This window comes from Lissotriton vulgaris, chromosome 3_1, assembly GCF_964263255.1.
Source record: "Lissotriton vulgaris chromosome 3_1, aLisVul1.2, whole genome shotgun sequence".
Lineage (NCBI taxonomy): Eukaryota > Metazoa > Chordata > Amphibia > Caudata > Salamandridae > Lissotriton > Lissotriton vulgaris.
Window position 1 is genome coordinate 1804511843 of NC_141689.1, and position 25575 is coordinate 1804537417.

The following is a 25575-nucleotide window of genomic DNA, read 5'->3' on the forward strand; positions in this document are numbered from 1 at the left end:
AAACCTCTTTTGTGTTTAATAGCTTATAACTTTGCTCCACCTATAATACGAATCTAGGCAACATTTAAGGTATACGTGACAACTGGTTTGCCTCTTCGTTACTTGTACGCAACGTCACCTGACGGGGCACAGGAAGGCTTCTCAGTCCATAGTTAAAAACTCACTTTTAATAAATAATTTTCAAATAAACTAGTGTACCTAAGGTGAAACGCTTACATGCGTTAAAGACATACAGTTCAGCCCTGCCACCCCCTCCCCCTCCCCTCCCCATCTCCAATATTTCAGAAGCCCCGTTTCAGCTCAAGGCTAATGAATATCTGTGAGACACGGAGCCTCTGAGGCTCCTAATCACATTTTGGAGCGAGGGGGGCAACACCAGTTCGTGTCAGGCCACTGGTCAGACAATGTTTGTGGGAGAAACAACTGAAAACACTGTAGGAGCCACAGTGTAGGATAATCGATTGGAGCAAAGATTGAGAAGGAAGGCTGAGCTATGCAGTCCTGCGGGGAGGGAAGAGTTTAAACTGCAGAAGGCGCGGCCAGGACGAACTTCAACCGTAGACCGATGACCCGAGACTTTGAAAACGAGCCTCGTCACGGGCCAACTTGTGTCGCCGGAGAGACGAGACAGGAATGCAAATTCGGCAGACAAATGCAAACCAGTACACCCCTGAGAAGGGCGGGATAAATATTTGATGCTGTCCAAATGGGAAGTCACGGATGCAGAGGACTAATCCTGAAACAGAAAGCAGGCCCTTCAAGGGAAGTCTGGCCGCTTTTCATGCATGCGGCGCGAGGCTCCTTTCCTCTGCAGAGCGCGAGCTGCGGCCGTTATTATTACAACACAACTCACATGCCGAGCACGAGCAAGCGCTTGGATACTGTGTGTGCAAACACCGCACTGTGGAGAGCGGGAGAGACATCTTTTTTTAAATAATACAACTTTAGAAGCTAAAAAAACATTTTAACCAAGTCAAAACAGCTCACTTGTAAACAACCAGATTGCTCAACAAGCCTTTCACCGTAACACGGCGGGCAGGGGAGGGGGCGGAGAGGGGAGAGGTGCGACACGGCAGGCAGGCAGGGGAGGAGAGTAGGAGGAGGAGGGGGGAGGAGAGTAGGGGAGGCACGGCCTAGCGGCAGGCAGGCAGGCAGGGGAGGAGAGGAGGAGGGGGGAGGAGAGTAGGGGAGGCACGGCCTAGCGGCCGTGCAATCAAGTAGTGAGGGGGCGGAGTTGTGGGAAGGCTGAGAGAGAGAGTAGGCGGCTGGGGGCATGTGCACGCGCATTTAAGCTCAATGCGCATGCGCATTGAGCTTAAATTTATCGTGCACTGCAAGGAATCGCCACGATTCCTTGCAGTGTGGATAAAGAGTGGATAACTCGCAATAGTCTCGCTTGCTCGATGCGCATGTGCATCGACAGGCGAGACCTAAAAAGAAGTTGGACTCTGCGGGTGCATCTGCCCCTATGGAGCCTGCATCTCCACAAGGTCTGGAGCTCTCACCCACTCACTCTAACGCTGGGGAGGGTGACGGAGACGAGGAGGATGAGTATGCTTATCCAGTTTACTCAGACCCAGAAGATGTAAATGAGCCATGGTCTGCCGGGGCCGACCCTGAGGACCCTCATTCAGGACACGAGCCGCAGCTTTTTGCTGCAAAAACTTCCCCAACAGAAGACTCTGCAGCCTTCAACGCTCTGATTGAAAGAGCTGCAGCCAATCATGACGTCGACCTCCATGCGGACCCAGTGGATGTCGATTTTCTTTTTGACACTTTCTCGGTGGCTGAAAAGACTGTCAAGACATTGCCAATGCTCAAGGGAGTGCTAAAACATGCGCCAGAGGTTTTCAAGGAGCCCACCCGGGCAAAAGTCATCAATCCTCGTATTGACAAGAAATACAAGGCAGCGCCCACTGATCCAACGTACATCAAGGGACAGTTGCCACTGGACTCTTTGGTTGTCTCCAACGCACGTAAACGAGCCAACTCACAAACCACGGGTGATGCTCCTCCCCCAGACAAAGAATCAAAGGTGTTTGAGGCTTCAGGGAAACATATTGCTGCGCAGGCAGCTAATATGTGGCGCATATCCAACACGCAGGCGCTACTTGCACGCTACGATAGGGCACACTATGACACCCTAGAAACCCTTCTACAGCACTTACCAGATCAGTATAAGGAGGGAGCTGAAATGTTGATTCAGGAGGGTAAGCTTATCACCAATGCTTCAATTAAGTGCGCTCTGGACGTGGCTGATACCGCCTCGAGAGCAATAAACACTAGCGTTCTACTGCGTAGACATGCTTGGCTTAGAATATCAGGCTTTAAACCAGACATTCAGACTACCATTCTAAACCAAACAGTAAATCCAGACCACCTGTTTGGGCCAGAAGTGGATGCCACCCTTGAAAAAATGGAAAAAAGACACTGACACTGCTAAATCTATGGGTGCCCTACAGTCCCAGCAGTTTCGGGGTGGTTCCTTTCGCCGCTCCAATAACAGGGGCACCTCAAGGGGTCAAGCGTCACAATCTACGCAATTCTATAAAAGTAACACCCAGTCCTCATATACCAACAAGGGTAGAGGTGGTTACCGTGGCAACAACGTCAAAGGCAGAGGACGTGGAAATAACCGCTCTAGGTCCTCCACCGCCAGCAAACAGTGACGCCTTGTCACTGCCCCCCGACCACACAACACCGGTCGGGGGGAGACTCCAGCAGTTCCTGCCCGCGTGGAAGTCCATCACCACGGACAGGTGGGTCAAATCTCTTATCCAATACGGTTATTGTCTGGAACTCACTTCCACTCCACCAAACATACCTCCAAAGAACCGTCCTATGTCAGGCGAGCACTTGCACTTGTTGCAGCAGGAAGTCCAAGTCATGCTGCAAAAAGGGGCAATCTAGCTCGTTCCACTGCACGAAAGGGGAACAGGGGTTTACTCTCTGTACTTTCTAATTCCAAAAAAGGACGGATCCCTCAGGCCCATTCTCGACCTCAGACCCCTCAACTTGTACATTCTGTCAGAACATTTCCATATGCTCACGTTGCAGCAGGTTCTCCCACTGCTTCGGCAAGGGGACTTCCTGGCAACTCTGGATCTCAAGGATGCATACTTTCACATTCCCCTGCATCCTTCACACAGAAAATATCTAAGGTTCACCATTCAAAACCAGCACTACCAGTTCAAGGTTCTGCCTTTTGGGGTCACCACAGCGCCCAGGGTCTTCACGAAGTGCCTAGCGACGGTGGCGGCGCATCTAAGACGTCAGAACATCCACGTCTACCCCTATCTGGACGACTGGCTCATTCAAGCAAAGTCGGAACGGCAGTGCGCCGACCACGTGTCCCACACCATTCACCTCCTGCACAATCTGGGGTTCTCACTGAATTACCCGAAATCCCATCTCCAGCCCGCCCATATACGACAGTATCTGGGTGCGACGATAAACACTCTGGCGGCCACTGCGCAGCCAAATTCAGTGAGAGTCGCCAGTATTCAGTCGCTGATCCAAAGATTCAGACCTCAACACTCGCTTCCAGCGAAGGTGTTCATGCAGTTGATAGGCATGATGGCCTCCTGCATCTCCATTGTCCCGCACGCGAGACTACATATGCGTCCGCTTCAGGAGTGCTTAGCACGTCAGTTGACTCAGGCTCACGGGCAACTAAAAGACCTAGTGTTGGTGAGCGGTCGGGCATACAACTCTCTGCATTGGTGGAATCCCCAAAACCTTTGCAAGGGCCGACCGTTCCAGGAGCCTGTGCCACAGATTATCCTGACAACGGACGCTTCTCTCCAGGGGTGGGGAGCGCATGTACTCCAATACACAGTGCAGGGACTATGGACACTACAGCAAAGGAAGATGCACATCAATGTACTGGAACTGATGGCAATCTTCATGGCCTTAAAGGCATTCAAAGTACATCTGTGCAACAAGGTCGTGTTGATCCGGACGGACAACATGACGGCCATGTACTACATTCAGAAACAGGGGGGCACACACTCTCCGCAGCTGTCTCATCTGGCTCAGAGCATGTGGAAGTGGGCCATTCAGAGGAACATTTTCCTAATGGCAGAACATCTCCCAGGCAAGGACAATCAGATGGCGGACCTCCTCAGCAGGCACAGTCACCAAATGCACGAGTGGGAGATACATCGATCAGTACTCCAACCGTACTTCCAGAGGTGGGGTCATCCAGAGATAGACCTGTTCGCCACAAGGGAGAACACAAAATGCCAAAGCTTCGCCGCCAGGTTCCCACACCCGCAATTGCAGGGCAATGCGATATGGATGAACTGGTCAGGCAGATTTGCGTACGCTTTTCCCCCAGCACCTCTGATACCGCTGGTGGCGCGCAAGCTCAGGCAGCACTCGATGACTCTCATCCTGGTTGCTCCAACGTGGGCTCGCCAACCATGGTACACCACGTTTCTGGAAATTCCGTGGTACCGCATCAAAGGCTTCATCTCACACCCAGCCTTCTGACGCAGAGCCATGGCGACATTCAGCACCCAGATCCGCAACAGCTCAACCTGGCTATCTGGCTCCTGAGGTCCTAGAGTTTGGCTACCTCAATCTTCCTCCCGATTGCATGGACATCATTCGGGAGGCAAGAAAGCCCACTACTAGAGCATGTTATGCGGCTAAATGGAAGCGGTTTGTCATTTATTGCGCAAACCACAACATTAACCCACTAGATGCTTCCATTCAGAACATCATCTGTTACCTGTTCCATCTGTACCAGTGTAATTTGGCATATACTTCCATCCGCATTCACCTGTCTGCGATGGCCGCATACCTCCAGAATAGACAACACCTTTCACTTTTCAAAGTGCCTGCTATCAAAGCTTTTCTGGAAGGACTCAAAAGGGTCATTCCACCACGGACACCACCAGCTCCAGAATGGAACCTCAATGTGGTTCTTACAAGGCTGATGGGTCCTCCTTTTGAGCCACTACACTCTTGCGAGCTTCAGTTCTTGACTTGGAAAGTGGCTTTCTTAGTAGCAATTACATCGCTACGGAGGGTTAGTGAGCTGCAGGCCCTCACAATCCAAGAGCCTTTCTTCCAAGTTCATGCTAACAGGGTAGTGCTCCGCACTAACCCTAAATTTCTACCCAAGGTTGTGTCTCAGTTCCACATAAACCAAACAATTGAGTTGCCGGTGTTTTTTCAAAATCCTGAGTCGCTGGCGGAGCGGATGCTCCACATCCTTGACGTTAAAAGGGCCCTAATGTATTACATTGACAGGACCAAGGATTTTAGAAAGACTAAGCAGCTTTTCGTTGCCTTTGCATCACACCACAAAGGTAACGCTATTTCCAAGGCTGGTATTGCTAGGTGGATCGTGAAATGTATTCAGATCTGTTACGCAAAAGCTAAACGCACTCTTACAATTCCACCAAGAGCCCACTCCACCAGAAAGTTGGGGGCCTCTATGGCCTTCCTTGGAAACATTCCCTTAGAGGATATATGTAGAGCAGCCACATGGTCTACCACACATACATTTACTAAACATTACTGTGTAGACGTGCACTCTAAACAGCAGGCAGCTGTAGGTCAGGCTGTTCTCAAGACACTTTTCCAAACTGCTGCAGCTGGCACGGGCGGCCGCCGCTAATGGAGGGACTGCTATGTATTCTATGCACAGATATGAATTCAGCAGCCCACATGCCTCGAACTGCAAATGCTACTTACCAGTATGCATCTGTTCTTGGCATGTAGGGCTGCTGACATTCATATCGCCCGCCCTTCTCCCCGGCGCCTGTAGCAGCTGCAGTATTTACATATTATTTCATGGCATGGTCATCGTTCACATAGTTCACTCCATCTCGGCCACAATGGCTAAAAACAATCTGGGGATGGAGTCGATGCCCATGCGCACTGTAGTCCGGGGAGGAGCCACCTATCTCGTGATACTTCGAAGACTCTTCCAGGACAACAATGTGCAATCATCCGGACCCAACACTAGGCGGCGATCTATGCACAGATATGAATGTCAGCAGCCCTACATGCCAAGAACAGATGCATACTGGTAAGTAGCATTTGCAGTACAAATGCCACATGCTTACTATTCAGGATGTCATCCTACTGCTGCAACTTCATGGCTGCTTTAACCCTGAAGGATGCTTAATTCCATCACTGGTATTTCAGGGTTTGTCGTCAGCAGTAGGCATTACCAGTTCAAGCTACTCCCCTTCGGGGTCACCACTGCGCCCAGTGTGTTCACCAAGTGCATTGCGGTGGTGGCTGCGCATACAGTGCATTCATGTCTTCCACCTATCCCCCAAGGATCCTCGCTCTGGCCCACGCTCTTCGATATCTACATTGCCCCCCTCGCTACCATCGTCGGAACGCACAGACTCTGCACAGTATCCTACATCGACGACACCCTACTCATTCTCTCCCACACCAAGGAACACATCATCACCAAACACAGCTGTTTCTTCCACCTGCTTCAATATCCTCTGCAAGACCTTCAAATGGATCTCCCTGAATCCAGAACGACATTCGCCCTTGCACTCATAAACAGCAGACTGGACTACGGGAATGCCCTCTATGCCTTGATCAACAAATCTCTACTCCTCAAACTCCAGAACACAGCAGCCAGACTCTTCCTCGGCATCCCACGACAAGACCACATCACCCAGCACCTGTGAGACCTCCACTGGCTTCCTGTCGAATAGAGGATGACCACCAAATTGCTCCCTTATGCCTACAAATCCCTCCAACACTAGACCCCACTACCTCAACGAAAGAATCTCCTTCTACGCACCACAGAGAAACCTCCGCTCTGCCAACCTCGCCCTGGCTGCAAACCCAACCATCCACAGAGCCAGTACGGGAGGAAGCGCCTTCTCCTACATCGTGGCCAAAACCTGGAACAAACTCCCCCTCTGCATCGGACGGACCTCCCCCCCCCCCCCCTATGCAAGTATTCAGGAAGAGCCTCAAAACCTGGATCTTCTGTTGTGACGGAGCTGCATGAACCAACCCCACCGCTTTGAGACCCCCACCGCCTTGAGACCCCCGACGCCTTCAGACCCTCGCACGAGTAGTGTGCTTTGCAAATCCCTGATTGATTGACCTATTAGGACAACTGGCTCATCAAGAAGGCCAACCTTCAAAACTGCTGTGTACTAACTCGCCTCACAATAAACCTCCTTCACCAACTAGGGTTTGCCATCAACGCTACAAAATTCCACCTCCAACCACTCCAGATGTAGCCCTGTCTGGGACAATTGTCGAATCTGAAGTTGGCATGGCTTATCCAAATGTTGACAGGGTACAGTCCATCCTGGTACTAATCCCTCTCTTTCAACCAGGCTAGCAAACCACGGTCAGTACAGTCATGCACCTCAGCTTGATGGCCTCCTGTATTGCCATAGTGCCCCATGCCAGGATACTCCTTTTTCAGTTGCAGGAGTGCTTGGCTCACCAGTGTTCCCAAAAGGAGGGTCATTGGGACCATCTAAAGTTGATCAGCCACTGCATTGTTGCTCTGTGGTGGTGGAACACCAACAACCTGTTGGAGGGGCAGCTTTTTCTCTACCCAGTTACGCAGAGGACTACTTTTCTCTTTCTTTGCATGGATATCTCTTTATATACATTGCTTCGCTTCACATTTAATCCTAACTCGCCGTGCGGTAAAACACAATGAAGTTGATGAGCATGTCCATTACCAGTAAAAGGAGGAGTCCTATTACCTCATGGCTCAAAACCTTAATGAAGAAAAACAACTTTCACTCATCCGGGCCAGACCCTAGATGGAAGGATTATGCACAGCATGTGAATCAACATCACATGCCACAAGCATGGTAAGTAGCCTTTTCCTTTTTGCCATGTCCAGCAGCCTTAGAATATTAGCAGCAGGTGAAAAACCAGTCCCAGCAATTGAAGACCCGGTCTTAACACATCCAAGCACAAATACCTATTCTTCATTGTTTAACTGATTGGTTGGACTTCCTGCTTTGATATTAAACCACAGTATAGATCACTTGATTAGTTGATGCCTACACTAGAGGATTGTTTAATAGTCACTAACTGCCTGGCAAACTAACCCAGGTATCCATTGTGTCTGATTTGCCTCGGTTCTGTAAATAAATGGGAGCTGCTTATTTGGAACCTAAACATTTGAATGTAGTTTACACCCCAAATAGTATGTTCGAGGCATATGAGCTGCAGATCGTACACTATGCATTAGATCGCCACCTGGTGTTGGGCTCGGATGATTACAAAGACTTCTAAGAAGATAACAACCTGCAGTCATGATATAGGTGACTCCTCCCTTGGACAATACTGCGCATGGGCATCGGCTCCATCCTTAGATTGTTTTTTTCCGCCACTGGGTTCGGAGGAAAGTTTCTCCGCTCCAGGTAGAAAAACTTTTCCAGCAACTTCGAAGCGCAAAAACTTCCTACAAACAATATAGACGTCGACTACACAACTTTCAACGCCATCACCTCGATTCCGGTTCATTGACGCGGGCCGCTGGGACTTTCTACGTCGTGAGGCCTACACCACATGGAAAGAACTCCGTCCAAGAAATGCCCGAAATGCCAGGCAAAATTCCCGCATAGCGATCATCACGAGGTTTGCAACCTCTGTCTATCGCCGGATCATAACGAGTCGACCACCATCCGGGATCGGAGGGCCCGTCGACACGAGATAAGGAGATCAGCCCCAGCACCGGAGAATATCTTCGATGACTAGGTTCCGCTCGTTCCGGAAGAAGATTCGCCGGATCTCCAGATCATTTCAGAGGCAGAGGACTCAGACGACTCGATTCCATCTCATTAACCCGTGAGTACCTCTGCCCCTGCACCACATGCACTGCCCAAGCCAAAGGCGAAGTTCAGCACTCCGCCCAAGGGGCCCAGTCGAGAACAAGTGCTCCCTCCTAAAGCCCAAACTTCGAGCTCAGCTCCGAGGAACACAACTACACCTTCAGGTGCTTCAGCACAGAGCAAACCACACGTGCCGATTCCACCACCTCCTTTTCGGCACCAAAGTCCAAAGATCCTTCGGCACCGAAGTCCAAAGATCCTTCGGCACCGAAGTCCAAAGATCCTTCGGCACCGAAGTCCAAAGATCCTTCGGCACCGAAGTCCAAAGATCCTTCGGCACCGAAGTCCAAAGATCCTTCGGCACCGAAGTCCAAAGATCCTTCGGCACCGAAGTCCAAAGATCCTTCGGCACCGAAGTCCAAAGATCCTTCGGCACCGAAGTCCAAAGATCCTTCGGCACCGAAGTCCAAAGATCCTTCGGCACCAAAGCATTCTACTTCCAAAGCTAAAGATGGAAAGTCAGCGGCCGATGCCTCAAAGCCACCTTCCACTCCGAAGACTCCCGCTCCAGTGACAACACCCGCAAAGCCTGATTCTGAGGTTCCTAAGCCCTGGGACACACCTGTCAAACCGAAAGCAACACCTTTGGCACCAAGAACTTTGCCACAGGACGCTGTAACACCTCCCAAGGCAAAACGACAAAAACAACCTCTGTCGGAACCGAAAAAATCGACGCCGAAAAAGGTTGTAGAGGAAGAAGAGGAAGAATTGTTCAGACCAGATCCTAAACAGAGGATCTACATAAACCCAAAGACTGGACATGTAGGTGCTATACCTCATAAAAAGAGACCAGCAGAAACACCACCTACACCTGTGGTTCCTGCCAATAAGGACTGTGCAACTTCCCCATGCACCCTCCCTCTCCTGTATCTCCTTCCTCTCCTATCCCTCCTTACATTTCACCTCAAATCTCTCCTGTACCCTCTCCTGCATCCTCACATTCACCACCAACTGATGAGGAGTATGACGTAGGTGGTGGGGAGGATCCACATGCAGACCCAAATGCATATCCTTTTTATGAGGAGATCTATAATTTTCCACCATATAATGTGCCTGATGTCCCTGATCCACAGCTATACCCATCAAAGCCTTCTCCAGAGGACAGCATTGGCTTTAATCACCTCTTACACAGAGCTGCTATCTACCACAATGTTACAATGCATTCTGATGACATTGAGGAGGATTTTCTGTTAGATACTTTTGAGCCATCACACAGATCTACTCAAATTCTTCCCATGATCAAAGGAGTCATTAAGCACGCTCCAAAAATATTCACAGATCTTGTACTTGCTAGGGTACTGAATCCAAGAATAGAGAAGAAATATAGGCCTGCACCCTCTGATCTAACCTATATTAAGGGACAACCTCCACTAGACTTTAGTGGTGTCCAATGCAAGATAAAGAGCGAATTCAGACTTCTGGTGAAACGCCCCCACCTGACAAGAAATCCAAAGTTATTGATGTGTCGGGTAAAAGGATAGCTGCACAAGCTACAAATATGTGGTGCATTACGAATACACAAGCCCTTCTCTCACGTTATGACAGGGCTCATTACGACCAATTAGAGACACTACTACAGCACCTTCCAGATCAATATAAAGATCAGGCAACTGAGCTCATTCAAGAAGGCAAATTAATTTCAAATACCTCAATCAAATGTGCACTAGATGTCGCCGACACAGCTGCTAGGGCTGTAAATACTAGCGTAATACTCAGAAGACATGCATGGCTGCGCATTTCCTGGTTCAAACAAGAGGTACAAACCACAATTCTGAACCAGCCTTTTAACCAAAACCAGTTATTTGGTCCAGAAGTAGACACTACACTGGAGAAAATGAAAAAAGTCAATAGGAGCTCTACAGTCCACACAGACTAGAGGTTCTTTTCGTCGCTCCTCTTATAGAGGAGGCTCCAAGCAAACTGGAGCAGACACAACAACTTCTTTCAAGACTCAAACACAAACATCCTCTAACAAAGGCTATTTTAGAGGAGGATACAGAGGCAATAATAACAAGGGAAAAGGTCGCGGTAACAACAACAATCCAACAATCCGCAACTAAACAGTGAATTCCCTCTGCTCCCTCAACAGCATTCCACTCCTGTGGGGGGCAGATTAACACAGTTCCTGCCAGTCTGGAATTCATCACAACGGACAGGTGGGTGAGACAGGTTATTCAACATGGCTACTGCCTAGAACTTACAGCAACTCCCCCAAACATACCACCCAGGCAGCGTCTTGGGTCTACAGACCCCCTGACTCTGCTTCAACTGGAAGTCCTAGCACTTCTACAAAATGATGCTATTCAACTAGTCCCATTAGAGCAACAGGGGGACGGGGGTTTACTCGCTGTATTTTCTAATTCCCAAAAAGGACGGGACACTGAGGCCAATTCTCGACCTCAGGCCCCTCAACCATTACATACAATCAGATCATTTTCATATGATCTCTGCAACAAGTGCACCCACACATAGACCTGTTTGCCACCCACGAAAATGCAAAATGCCCAACCTTTGCCGCCAGGTTCCCACACCCACGGTCAGAGGGCAATGCAATATGGATGAACTGGTCAGGCAGATTTGCGTATGCTTTTCCGCCTCTCCCCCTAATTCCACTAGTGGTGCAGAAGCTCAAACGGTCTCTCAAGCTCATTCTAGTAGCTCCCACATGTGCACGCCAGCCGTGGTTCACCACACTACTAGATCTCTCTCTGGTTCCACATCAAAAGTTACACCTCACACCCTGGCTGTTAACACAGAACCATGGAGAAATCAGACATCCAGACCCAAACCAACTGAATTTGGCGATCTGGCTCCTGAAGTCTTAGAGTTTAGTTATCTTAACCTACCACCAGACTGCATGAATATCATTAAAGAGGCTAGGAAACCCACTGCTAGAGCGTGTTATGCCGCCAAATGGAAAAGATTTGCAATATATTGCAAACCATCACATTGATCCACTGGATGCTTCCATCCAAAATATCATTTCTTACCTTTTACACCTACAAAGGTGTAATTTGGCATACTCTTCCATACGCCTACATCTTGCAGCAATTGCAGCCTATCTACAAAACAGACAATACCTGTCTCTTTTTTTAGGGTACCTGCAATCAAAGCATTTATGGAAGGATTAAAAAGAATAATCCCTCCCAGGCTGCCACCTTCCCCAGTATGGAACTTTAATCTTGTCCTTACGAGACTCATGGGACCCCCTTTGAGCCTCTGCATAAATGTGAACTGCAATTTCTCACATGGAAAACTGCTTTCCTTGTTGCCATCACCTCTCTCAGAAGAGTAAGTGAAATGCAATTGTTCACTATACAAGAACCATTCTTTCAAATACATACTAATAAAGTGGTTCTCAGGTCTAATCCAAAATTTCTTCCAAAGGTGATCACACCTTTTCACCTAAACCAATCTGTAGAGTTACCTGTATTTTTCCAAAACCCAGACTCTGTAGCAGAAAGGGCCTTACACACATTAGATGTTGAAAGAGCTCTGCTATACTACATAGATAGAACTAAATCCTTTAGAAAGACTAAACAATTGTTTGTATCTTTCTCTCCTCCCCACAAAGGCAACCCTATCTCTAAGAGTGGGATTGCCAGGGGGATTGTTAAATGTATACAGATATGCTATCAAAAAGCTAAACGCGCACTAACAGTTCCTCCTAGAGCACACTCCACTCGTAAGCTAGGAGCCTCTATGGCTTTCTTAGGAAATATACCATTAGAGGACCTATGCAAGGCAGCAACATGGTCTACACCACACACCTTCACTAAACACTAGTGTGTTGATGTGCAAGCCAAGCAGCAAGCTGCAGTAGGCCAGGCTGTCCTTAGAACACTATTTCAGACTACTGCAATGGATACAAGCGACCACCGCTAGGGGAGACACTGCTGCACAATCGATGCATAGTGTACGATCTGCAGCTCATATACTTCGAACGGAATATGCTACTTACCAGTATGCATCTGTTCTTGGCATGTAGAGCTGCAGAGTCGTACACGCCCTCCCGCCTCCCCGGACTTGTATCCATTCCAGTTATCATCTTACTTAGATGCACACGCATGGACATCCCTTTTTTCTTACTGTATCTCTACTAACTCCATCATTTCCCATCATGGCGAAAAACAATCTAAGGATGGAGCCGATGCCCATGCGCAGTATTGTCCAAGGGAGGAGTCACCTATATCGTGACTACAAAGACTTCTACAAGAAGACGACAACCTGTAATCATCCGAGCCCAACACCAGGTGGCGATCTAATGCGTAGTGTACGACTCTGCAGCTCTACATGCCAAGAACAGATGCATACTGGTAAGTAGCATTTTCCTTTCTTTCAGTCACATTGCTGCAAAATGCAACCCAATGCTTTTAAAGCAAGAGTAATAAAATATGTTAAACCAATTTTCCTTTACATAAAATAGCAGCAAAATATTGAGGCTCCTCAAAGTGCCAACTTTAAGAATGCCAGTCTGTTACTGACCTTTTACGGCCCCCTACTTTGCTTTTTGTCTTTCCACAAGTCTCCAGTTAACAAAAATGGCCTTTATACAAAACAGAAAAACATACATGGCAAGGAATGATATAAAATGCCATCTGTGTGACATTCTACCACAGGAGTGGAGTCAGATGAGACCCTCAGGGGTATATTCAACACCTGAAAGTGAAACATTTTATGGGTTAATAGACTGGTAATATTTCTCTGTTGAAACATATTTTATTGTATGTTATTTTTAAAACTATGACCTGAGAGGTTAGCAATAGGAAAAATGCCCAGTGAAAAAATTCTGCACTCTGGTATGCTGTGGCGGCACTTACTTTAAATACAGTTTCACTACCATGGAAGTTATCAATATCAAACCATTTTTTCTTTGTTTATTTTTAAAACGTGTGGGGTTATAGAAGGTCTTTTTTTTCCTGTTTGTTTTGTGAGCCTTATTGACTGACTTAGGCCAGTTTTTTTTTTTTTTTTACATTTTCATTGAAAAAGGTGTCTCTCGGCTCTAGTGTCATGTGTGGTTTATTATTATTAATAGTCCTCCCAAAATGAACGAATTCAAAGCTATTTTACCTTATTTCAGTGGTTGAATTCCTACACCTGTTCATTGTGTAATGATTCCCCAACGTGTTTTGAATGTGAGCAGTAAATACTGTTTTCCATGGAGGCTTTTTTTCCCCTACTGAGCTTGTTGTCACCTTGATGCGTTGTTTTTGTTTAAGGGCCTGGGCAAAACATTGCAAACAATCTCTCTTCTTGGCTACATGAAACACTACCGAAATATTCCTGGCCCACACATGGTATTGGTTCCTAAATCCACATTGCACAACTGGATGGCAGAGTTCAAGAGATGGGTTCCTACACTTCGTGCTGTCTGTCTCATAGGCGACAAAGATCAAAGGGTGAGTGCACAATGACCCATTTGTATCTTGGTTAAGATCATCAACTCCCATTCATGTGTTTTTTTTCTTTTGGGTGTGATTTGTTCTATTTCCTTGTTTAGCCTAGTGCAGCCAACAAGATTTTTAAAGACACATGGACTTTAAAAGGCTTAATATCTAAACCATGTTTTAAAATGGCTAATTTATGCCCTGCTCCAGAAAAGTAACCTCTGCCTCTTTGTTCTACAGGCTGCATTTGTCCGGGACGTGTTACTGCCAGGTGAATGGGATGTCTGTGTCACCTCATATGAAATGCTCATTAGGGAGAAGTCTGTTTTCAAGAAATTTAACTGGCGATATCTGGTCATTGACGAAGCTCATCGAATTAAGAATGAAAAATCGAAGGTAACTTAATGTGGTAGCTCTGTTCATTGTTTATTTGGCACTGGCTTGAAATCCTATATTGCTTAAGTTTCATGTTTCCAAACGTAGGCTGTACTCTGAAATTGATTTCCGGAAGAGCTTAGTTTGTGTTTCCTTGAAATACAAGTAGTCTGATTTGTTCAGATGGATACTGGTTTTCTGTAGTAGTTAGAGCTATATTTAATTTGGAGTATAGTTTGTGCAGAGAATACCTCCAGTTTCTGTAAACACTTGAATTAAACTGCATTTTGTAAAATGTTGAATCTGAAGCAGTTTTGTTGTGGGGATGACTTACTTTAAAACACATAGGTTTATGATGGTTAGGCAGTTTATGTTGAAGGATGTTATATTCTATGCCACTCTCACTAGACCCCCAGCCGCACGTATTGCCACAAATGGGCCTTCAAACAGATTTGTATGCACCACACTGTCAATAGGATTTAATGACATATGTCCTTCAAGGATATTTATACAGTGGTGGTGGTGATTAGACTTTTCCAAAACGGTCATCTCCCCCCTTTCTTAATTCAGTGATTATTCCACAAATTTGCAACATTGTTTTTGTGTGAATGGCTTGTCAGATGCTAGAATGCTTTAGAGAAGACATTGGCTATACCTCCCCATTGCCCTCCCCAGCACTTTGAACATTTATTACTCTATTATCTGCACTCCAGCTTATTCACGCTACTTATTATTTACTGTGGCACTAGGGACTCTATAAATTGATATTCCTCACACACTGTGACAAAATGAAACTTTGACTGTAGAGTACTGGGTTGCTGTTGTCCAGGTTCCCAGTACTAGTGTTCTTTCCCTAAAAACATGTCCACAATTGGTACTTCTGCTCTCTGAAAGATAGCATTGCCTGCGATATCTGTATGAGCGGAGACCTGGCTGAACCCCTCCTCTGCACCCGCCGTATTCTGCCTCAAACGCTGCTGATGATTTGGCGGGTACTCTCAAACAGTCATCGATGTTGGACATACAGGCCTCCGTTTGAGGTAGAATATATGATGGGTCTAGAATAGAATAGGTTATTTCTGGATTATCATACCAGAATCAACATTCGTGGAGGGATCATTTGTGGCTATTGGAGAAGAATTCTGAATAAAACAGACTAATTACGTAAGAATACACAAACACAAAACAAAGGGGGCCGCATGAAATGTCAGAATCCTTTTGCTTTTGAGGAGAAAAAATTAAATCAGTCCACACGACCGTGTTTGCATCTGCGAACATTGTATGCCCTGAAGTTCTGTTTCCAGAACGAAACGCGTTGGCTGTGATTCATCAAATAATAAAAAGAATACAAAAATCCAGAAAAAAGGAATTTTATTCATTGGATGGACTGTATACAATTGTGTTTAGCAAATATACACATTTCTGAGGTGGTACAACTTGAATGTTTCGAAGAATTCATTTGAACCCTGTGATTAGGGTGGCGCTCTTGGGCAGGGAGTGCTGTTAAAGTTTTTGCACACAGGATTGAGCTAAGTGATAAGATATTGGTAAAACATTTTTGTTGATTGGTGCCTGGAAAAAGATTGATCCACTTTAACCACACCACCGAACTCCACTGGACCGAACATCGCTGCATCCACTTCACCTTCCGGAAACACACCACGCACCACCACATTCAACAAATCTCCCGCCGCTGCTGGAGCAAAATCACCGAAGATAAGCTATCCACCACCCTCGCCCGGAGCCCACCCACCGACCCAGACACCGCCGCCCAGAACCTCAGACAATGGATTGACGACTGCGCCAACACCCTCGCCCCAATCAAGAAACTCTCCAACAGACACGCCAACAAGAAAGCCAGCTGGTTTACTGATTACCTCCAGGCCTCCAAGCAAACCTGCCGAAAGCTAGAGAAGAAATGGCACCTTGATCAGACACAGGACAGCTACGCAGCCCACAAGAACGCCACCCGCAGGCACCAACACCTCATCAGATCCGCCAAGAGGGCCTCCTTCAAGGACCGCTTGGACAACCAAGCACACAACAGCAAAGAGCTCTTCAACATCGTAAAGGAACTCTCCAACCCCAGCTCCAAAACCAACGACATCCCACCTTTGCAAGACCTGTGTGACTCCCTTGCCACCTTTTTCCACAGCAAGATCGCTGACATCCACGGCAGCTTCAATGTCACGGCCGCCCCGACAACCACCGAGACCCCCATCCCCACGGCCACCATTCGCACCAACCCCCTGCCCCAACATAAACGACGAAGACACCAGCAAAGTCATGAACACCATCCACTCCGGATCTCTGTCAGACCCATGCCCACACCACATCTTCAACAAAGCCAGCACCACGATCGCACCCCATCTCCGGAAAGCCATCAACATCTCCTTCGAGACAGCGACTTTCCCGGAGAGCTGGAAGCACGCCGAGATAAACGTCTTACTCAAGAAACCTAAGGCTGACCCCAAGGACATCAAGAACTTCCGGCCCATCTCCCTGCTCCCGTTCCCGGCGAACGTCCTCTAGAAGAAGTCAGCAGACAACTGACCTGCTACTTTGAGGAGAACAGCATCCTGAACCCATCCCAGTCTGGGCTCCGCAGCAACCACAGCACCAAAACTGCCCTCATTGCCGCCACCGATTACATCCGGGCCCCGCTGGACACCGGAGAAACTGGACCTGTCAGCTGCCTTCGACACAGTCTACCACCGCACCCTATGCACACACCTCCACGACGCTGGGATCCAAGACCAGTCTCTGGACTGGACAACCACCTTCCTCTCCGGCTGAACCCAGAGCGTCCGCCTCCCCCCTTTGCGCTCCGAAGCCACCGTGATCATCTGCGACGTACCCAAGGGCTCATCCCTCAGCCCAACATTGTTCAAAATCTACATGGCGGCGCTCACCCACGTCGCCAGACGACCTGACCTAAACATTATCTCCTACGCCCACGACACCCAGCTGATCCTCTCCCTCACCAAGGACCCACTCACCGCCAAAACCAACCTCCACGAAGGAATGAAAGACGTCGCTGAGTGGATGAAGAACAGCCGACTGAAGCGAAACTCCGGCAAGACGGAAGTCCTCATCCTCGGCTCCACCCCCTCGGCCTCGGATGACTCCTGGTGGATGACCGCACTGGGAACAGTTCCAACACCCACAGACCACGCACGCAACCTAGGGTTCATCCTCAACTCTACTCTCTCATGACAAAGCAGGTCAACGCGGTCTCATCCACCTGCTTCAACACCCTCCGCATGCTCCGCAAGAGCTACAAGTGGATTCCCACCGAAACAAGAAGAACGGTCACCCAGGCTTTGTCACCAGCAGGTTACGGCCAAACTCCTGAAACCACTCAAGCGCCTTCAAAATGCCTCTGCTCGCCTGATCCTCGACATCCCTCGCTGCAGCCACATCACACCCCACCTGAGAGACCCGCACTGGCTCCCCGTCAACAAAAGGATCACCTTCAAGCTCCTCACCCACGCACACAAGGCACTCCACAACACTGGACCAGCATACCTCAACAGGCGACTCAGCTTCTACACCCCCAACCGCCAGCTCTGCTCCGCTGACCTCGCCCTCACCACAGTCCCCCCGCATATGAAGAGCGACCTCCGGCGGCAGTTCATTCTCCCGTCTTGCCGCCAAGACCTGGAACACCCTCCCCATCCTCCTACGGCAGACCCAGGACCTGCTAACCTTCAGAAGACTTCTCAAGACCTGGCTATTCGAGCAGTAGCAACATCCCCGCTCCTTGAGACCCTTACATGTATGTTGTGCGCTCTGCAAATGTCCTGATTGATTTATTGTCTATTCCTTAATATTGTAAGTGCCTTTGAAGCCTTAACCCCTTGCGTGCTGGCCGAATGTTTGCACTGTGCTGGTGAATAGAAGAGTGGGCGGGGTTCAGACGGCCCCCAGACGTCCTCCGCACACGCCGACCGTGACGTGTGACAGCCGGGGGCTGTCCGCAGCACGCAAGGGGTTAAAGAGTACATGGGCTGGGAACTTGACATATCTAGTTCCACAGCACCGTGATGGCTTCACTGGACCCTGAGTGTTTAGTACCAAACAGCTCTTGTAATAAATCCACACTGTTGCCACTGTGCGAGTTAAGAAATGTACTCAGAGGGCACCTCAAGGTGCCCCTTTAAAACCTACCGACCCTGGTGTGGGCACTGACAGTCTTTAAGCAGACTGCCACACAGACTTGTTTCCAGACCCCTGGGTGGAGAGCCGTTGCTTTCAGGGACCACAAACCATGCACATCCTGTTAAACCACCTCCTCCAGGATGGGCTAGTGCTTGGAAGGGGAAGCTTCAAGGGCCTGCTAACCTTATAATGTGACCGCCAGCCTCTGCTGCTAGCACCAAATGGCAGCCACAGTTTACAACCCCACTTTAGGCGGAAAAACTAGGCTAGGAGCTGTGTCCATCTTTGCCAACTCCACTCCTTTCATGGAGGAGGCAAAGTTAGGCACATTTTACAGTCCCCTCATTCTTTTTTTTATTTTATTTTTTAATTTTTTTTTAATTTTTGGGGAACCTTTATTGTACTGTCAAGCAGTTACAAGCAGAGGCCTACAACCATCCTGGCCGGCCACTAAACACATAATGATTATCACAAAGCATGTTTAGAGAAAACAGACGTAGCAGTCCAATGCCAGGAATTATAACTAAGGTTCAGGATCTAACATATATCAATGTAGGCAGTCCGGATTAAAGAAGGTTCATTTTGCCATAAAAAATAACAGGATCAATGCCATACGATCGTACCAGGTCCTGCAGTTGACAAACATGTATCGGAAATCAACGGGCAACACAATTACAGTAGGGGTGGTGGAAGCGAAGTACGCGAATCAGGATAGACATCAGCACAAGCATGTTTCATAACGAACCATCGCCCCACCGCTCTGAACTGAATATGCTGCAGGAACCACAGAAGACGACGACGTCGAAAAAGAGAAGAAAGAAAAAGGGCCATAGAACCAATGAGGAAACAAGAAAGAAAAAGAGAAAAAAAAAACCCTCCAACCCCCCCACCCCGCACCCCTGCAGAAGGCTACGGCCTACCCCCCCCCCCCCTTCCCCCTCCCCCCCCAGCAGTGTGCCTGTCGCCCTAAATAAAAGACCCGAAATGTAGTGAGAAGAAAGTAAGAAAAGCGGAGGAGGAGAAGAAATTAGTATACGGGCTCCCAGCCACCCACCCTCCGAGCCGAGACCCTCAAACCAATACAGAGCCAACATTCGATTCAGTCATTGTACAGCCTGTCCCGCGTAGTCACCAGCCGTCCGTGCACCAGTACTCAAAAGAACATCCTCCGCCTTGCCCCATGCGATCAATTGTAGCAACGGAGTCCAGCCGGCCAGCCGCCTTATTGGATGTAGTGGGTGAACGGGGTGTCCATGATAATCCATTGGGCTGCCCACCAAAGCCAGCCAAAAGCAACAGTGTGTGATCAGAGACAATTTGGGAAGGATCCAAGCGCAACAATAATCCACCAAAGTCTGTTAACCAGCCCGATAGTATCAGTTCCAGGAGAAGAGGGAGAGTCACCCTGTCAGTTCACAGCTGAGTAGCCGGACGCAGCGTCCGGAACCGATTCTCCACACACGGCGCTGGGCCACCATCACCGGACGACTCCCCAACAGCAGCAATCAGCTGGCACGAGATCCCGGTCCTCCGAAGTCCCCATATCCACCGGGGAAAGCATTGCACCGCGTTCGGGTGCAGGGTGTGGCGCAGTGCCCCGCAATTGAGAGCAGTCACATTCAGCGTAGTACACAGCGGGAGCAATGGCGTCTAGCTTACTCCCCAGATCTCTGGCACAACAATCCAGGGCAATGCGCAAAGCACCTAGAGCAACCAGAACATCACTGATCGCCTGCGTTGCCCCAGAAGCATAGGCTCCAGCACTCCTCCTCACACGAGGCTCCCCGGCAGATCGGGATTCATGAGCCTGAACGTTGCTCTCACATGCGTCCAACCGGTCACCGCACTGCCACTCACAGGAGTACAATTGGGTCGGGACCTCGGGACTAGCGGACTCCATAGCGTCACGATCGGTGGCGTGAATGCGGACTCAGCAGTCGCCGGTCCCGCAATCGCGACCCAGAACCCTCAGTGTCAAGCGCCGATTATGTGACGCTCAAGATGTCGCCCAAAAGAGCCTCGGGAAAGATGAAGGAATTGTCCGGGCGGCTCACAGGCCGAGAACCAGATACAATGTAATCCCCCAGATCCGCGATGTCCCGCAGACACACGACACCGCTGGATGGCTGCAGCAAGGGATGGGCAGTTCAGAAGGTTCACTCCGTCCGGCCGACTCCTCCCCGACACAGATGGCCGTTGTTATTCCATCAGTGGCTGGCCGTTCCCCACACTCAAAGCCCCGGTCTCGTGGACGTTAAGGGCCGGAGATTAGGCGAGGACGTTCCGTCGGTTTTACAGCTAGTAGAGATCCCGGGAACACGCCAACGAAGGCAGCATCATTTCTCCCTCACCAAGACTCGGCTCGAATTCAGGATGAGTTACAGGATGTATGCACAAAGCAAGAAGGTCGGCGGAGCTGAGAGTCTAAGCAGCCATCATGGTCGCCAGCTTGGCTCCTACCCCCAATCCCCTCATTCTTGAAGATGAGGGGATCTCTCCAGTCAGGGCTAGGTCTATGCCCCCTCCCACAGAAGGGTTGCATAATTGACGATGTAGTCACCCCAGGCAATGTGCCTGTTGGCCCTACCTGCTACTTCCCTAAAACGCCTCTAAATTTGGTATTTTGGTGGCTCCCTCCGGTGTGGAAACTAGTCTCGACGGACCAAAGAAGACACAGGACTATTGCTGATGGACCAGAAACTGAGCCGCTGTAGGAAAAACTCTGTAAAACCCTAGTCACCTGAGACTGGTTCGACAACTGGGCCTGCTCTTCTTCCAGAAACCCTGCAAGGCCTCCAAGAAACCTTGGAGACCTTTCAACCTTCACCAAAGTGCTAAGAACCTCCCTTCAGACTAGAGGCTCTAGTCCCCGGCGTCAGCCGGTAGAAGAGCCACAGGGGTGAGGACCGCCATTTGTGTTGACGCGACTCACTGCTACCAAAGAACTTCACAACCACAGTGGTAGAGGACCGGCACTTGTGCCAACGCGACTCTGCCCTTCTAGGATAAAGTATCCCAGCCCGACTACCTCTGATATCTCGAGGTATCCTCTTTGCTCATTGACCCACTGTGCCCAGCTTCATGCCCGAGAGCCTGTACCCTCCTGCAAGTAGCATTGTCGGCCTCCTCCTGCACCACCTGTACTGCTGGCCCGACCACAACTGCTTTGTGATAGTGCAATGGCGTAGCTCCTCCATCCGATCCACAGCAGCCTGTTGCTGGCAACAGTAACTATGATGGTGGTCTGCTGAATGACATTCCGCTTCTTTGCCCTCTGCGGACCACAAGGGTAACTATCATTACTGGTATCGTTCCCACACGACCGAAGTGAACCCAGTTCTGGACTGCACTTGACAAGTAAGTGGCATATTTGCCTGTTACAATAGTTTTTCCCAAACTGGATAATATTGAACTATTCTGAAATTGCACTGTTTTCTCTGAAATGTATTTTTCAAAAGCGTACTTCCCTGATTGCAAAGACCTTGGTCTTAAAAATAAAGTATAAATTATATTTCTGGATCTCGTACTTGAGTTGTGTCCATTACTGATCGATATTGTTCAATAAATGTCTTCCAGTCCTCTGTTTTAGGCCTAACGCTGCATGCCACACTCCCACTAATTGAGCACTTTGGGTTTTATGTTGAGCCCTGTTCACTTTTGTGGAACCCTCGGACTCTGTCCCCGGTATTACCACCTAATGGCAATGTCCTATACAGAGCCAGCTTCCTACACCCTCCAAATACCCTTAGGCTGCACATGCTTTGGTCTTGCTTCTCAGCTTCCTAACTCCTAGTTTACTTTAGTAAAATCACTTCACATTCGATACAAACAAGGACTGTTTGCGAGATTTAACCAAATGTTCCAATCCTATTCTTTCTTTACTACAGCTGTCTGAAATTGTAAGGGAATTCAAAACCACCAATCGTTTGCTGTTAACCGGAACTCCTCTTCAGAATAACTTGCATGAACTTTGGGCACTTTTGAACTTTCTGTTGCCAGATGTCTTCAACTCCTCAGAGGTAAATACTGCCCTACCTACTGTAATGATTAAAATGAGACAAATTTGTAATGGTTGGGTAGCAGTGTCATTTTTGTGAGGTTTGCTAATATCAATCGACATGTGAAATATCTGTATGCAGATTTGTCCAATTCTTATAGGCTCAAGTTAACGGTAACATTGCCTCATGCTCTGTCTAAAAGGTTGTTTTGTAAGACTGGCAGGTGAGTTTGAAATCTGCAGCTTACCACCCATTGTAAAAATAGAGGTATTTACGCAATAATGATTTTAGAATGGTAATTTCTTTTAAATGTCCAAATGCTATTATTCTTATAGTAAGTGTGACAGTCAATCCTTGATTTTATCACTTTAGGATTTTGACTCTTGGTTCGATACCAACAACTGTCTTGGGGATCAGAAGTTAGTGGAGCGTCTTCATTTGGTAAGTATTGGTTTTCATTTTTGAGTCGCAAAATAGTCTTTCCTTATGTTAAACATAATCAAATTGAGGTGTTACTAGATGCCTTCTAACCCACCAAGTTGAATTAGATTTTCTTTCTAGAGATCCCAGCACGGTGGGAACGCATTGCTGCTTTGTGATTTATCTGGGTTAGACATATTTGGCTTTTACAACAAAGAATGCATGGTCTTTTTCACATGCGTATCTTCCATGAGGTCTAGTTTGCCAACAAGTTACCTTGGCTTTGATACTGTGAAAGTGATCTATCTACTTCATTTTGAAAACCACATTGTCACTTGGATCTATAGTAATTTTTTTAAATTATTGTCTGTAGTATCATTTTTCTTTTAAAGCTTTTTATTCTGAAACCTGGTGGACATGTTTTTAGGTCTCGCCTAAGCAATCCCGTGCCAACTGAGTCTCGCGCACCTCTACTTTGCTGCATTCTTTGTTCCCAGCCTCTCCGATACTTTGTTGCATTCTTTGTTCCCAGCCAGCTTGGACGCCTCCGGGCAGCAATTCGCGCTCTATAAATTCTCATCCATTTCCATTTCTTATTGTCGCAGTGCTCCCTAGTTGTCACATCTCTAAAGCATTAGTCCGCTTATAAACGGCATAAATATTAAGCGCTATATCACAATCTAACCCTCTGGAAATATTTACACGACCTCCTCACCATTTGGCAGCCTGACTTCAAAGGAATCGGCTCCCCCGCCATGCAATGCAGAGAGCTTGTTAAAGGAGCCGCTCCTCCTGCAAGCTCAAACACAAGGAATACGCTCCCCCGCCACGCAATGCCGAGAGCTTGTTAACCCCTTCGGTGCTCATGACGAGCTCCGCTCGTCATGAGGCACAGTGCTAGTGTGCCTCCCCCACAGCTGGGGAATATCTTAAGCAGCCAAGGTGTTAAAGGACCTGCTCCTCCTGCAAGCTCTTAAACACAAGGAATATGCTCCACCACCACGTAATGCAGAGAGCTTCTTTTCTTTGAGAGCTTATCACGATTAAGGACTTGTGCCCTGCCATAAAGGGACATCACACAAAATAGCTGTAGCATATTTTATTTTTCGTACCCACGTCTCAGGCCGACTCCAATTTCGCTCCGTTTCACAATGAACATACTTTTTTTAATGCACTTCAGACGTTGTGGCTGGCCTGGCCTTTCTTTTGGTTACTTACTCACATCTCTGTAGAAGAACTGGAATGCTCACATGGTAAAGTCAAGTAGACAACACGGCCAGCTGTTTCATGCAAAACACAGCTGGCAAGCAACCGGAGAACATTTTGGTTATTGAATTATATTTGTGTAAGCGTTTCAGCTTTCATAATTTTCAATAAACAGAACACTTCATTTCTAAAGTTCAGATGAGAAGGTACCCATTTTAAAATAAGTTTCATCATTATCGGGAGATTGTTAATAAAAAACATTTTTTTTACTTTTAATTAGGGGTTTCTTTCAGACAACGTTCTCCTTCCTATATGCTCCATCTCTGAAATTAATTAAGTCGTCCTCCAATTAGCAGAACAGTACGCATCGTAACAGTAAGATGTACGCTTTGGAAAAACACATTTTGAAGAATTCAACTAATTTTGTTCAATTTCATTTTCAGCAGCTCAGGAAATAAAAATAACATGTTTACACGCCCTCACACTACTTTAGGCCACACACACTGCGCACTCACACACTGCGCACTCGCACACTGCGCACTCGCACACTGCGCACTCGCACACTGCGCACTCGCACACTGCGCACTCGCACACTGCGCACTCGCACACTGCGCACTCGCACACTGCGCACTCGCACACTGCGCACTCGCACACTGCGCACTCGCACACTGCGCACTCGCACACTGCGCACTCGCACACTGCGCACTCGCACACTGCGCACTCGCACACTGCGCACTCGCACACTGCGCACTCGCACACTGCGCACTTGCACACTGCGCACTCGCGCACTCACACACTGCGCACTCTTGGCCTCCCTCTATCTCTCGATCTCTCGGCCTCCCTCTATCTATCTCTCGATCTCTCGGCCTCCCTCTATCTATCTCTCGATCTCTCGGCCTCCCTCTATCTATCTCTCGCTCTCTCGGCCTCCCTCTATCTATCTCTCGCTCTCTCGGCCTCCCTCTATCTATCTCTCGCTCTCTCGGCCTCCCTCTATCTATCTCTCGCTCTCTCGGCCTCCCTCTATCGCATCACCACAGCATCACTTGTCGCCACTGTGAGAAGGTGGCCTGATATGCAGTGCTCACTATTCTAGTGAACACTATGTATCAGTCCAGCAACCCTTATTGATGATTGGTTGTAAGTCAACCTTATAGACCAGCTATCCTA

The 25575-nt window shown here is 48.3% G+C and overlaps 1 protein-coding gene across 2 annotated transcripts in view; it reads left to right on the forward strand.

The window, feature by feature from the left end:
- Nucleotides 1-25575, forward strand: part of SMARCA5 (SNF2 related chromatin remodeling ATPase 5) — a 452210-nt gene that overhangs the window by 101373 nt on the left and 325262 nt on the right. For both annotated transcript variants that reach the window (XM_086962238.1, XM_086962239.1), the window contains exons 6-9: nt 14078-14257; nt 14486-14641; nt 22669-22800; nt 23152-23220. In XM_086962238.1, the coding sequence (XP_086818364.1) occupies nt 14078-14257; nt 14486-14641; nt 22669-22800; nt 23152-23220 (537 nt within the window). The remainder of the gene's footprint in view (nt 1-14077; nt 14258-14485; nt 14642-22668; nt 22801-23151; nt 23221-25575) is intronic.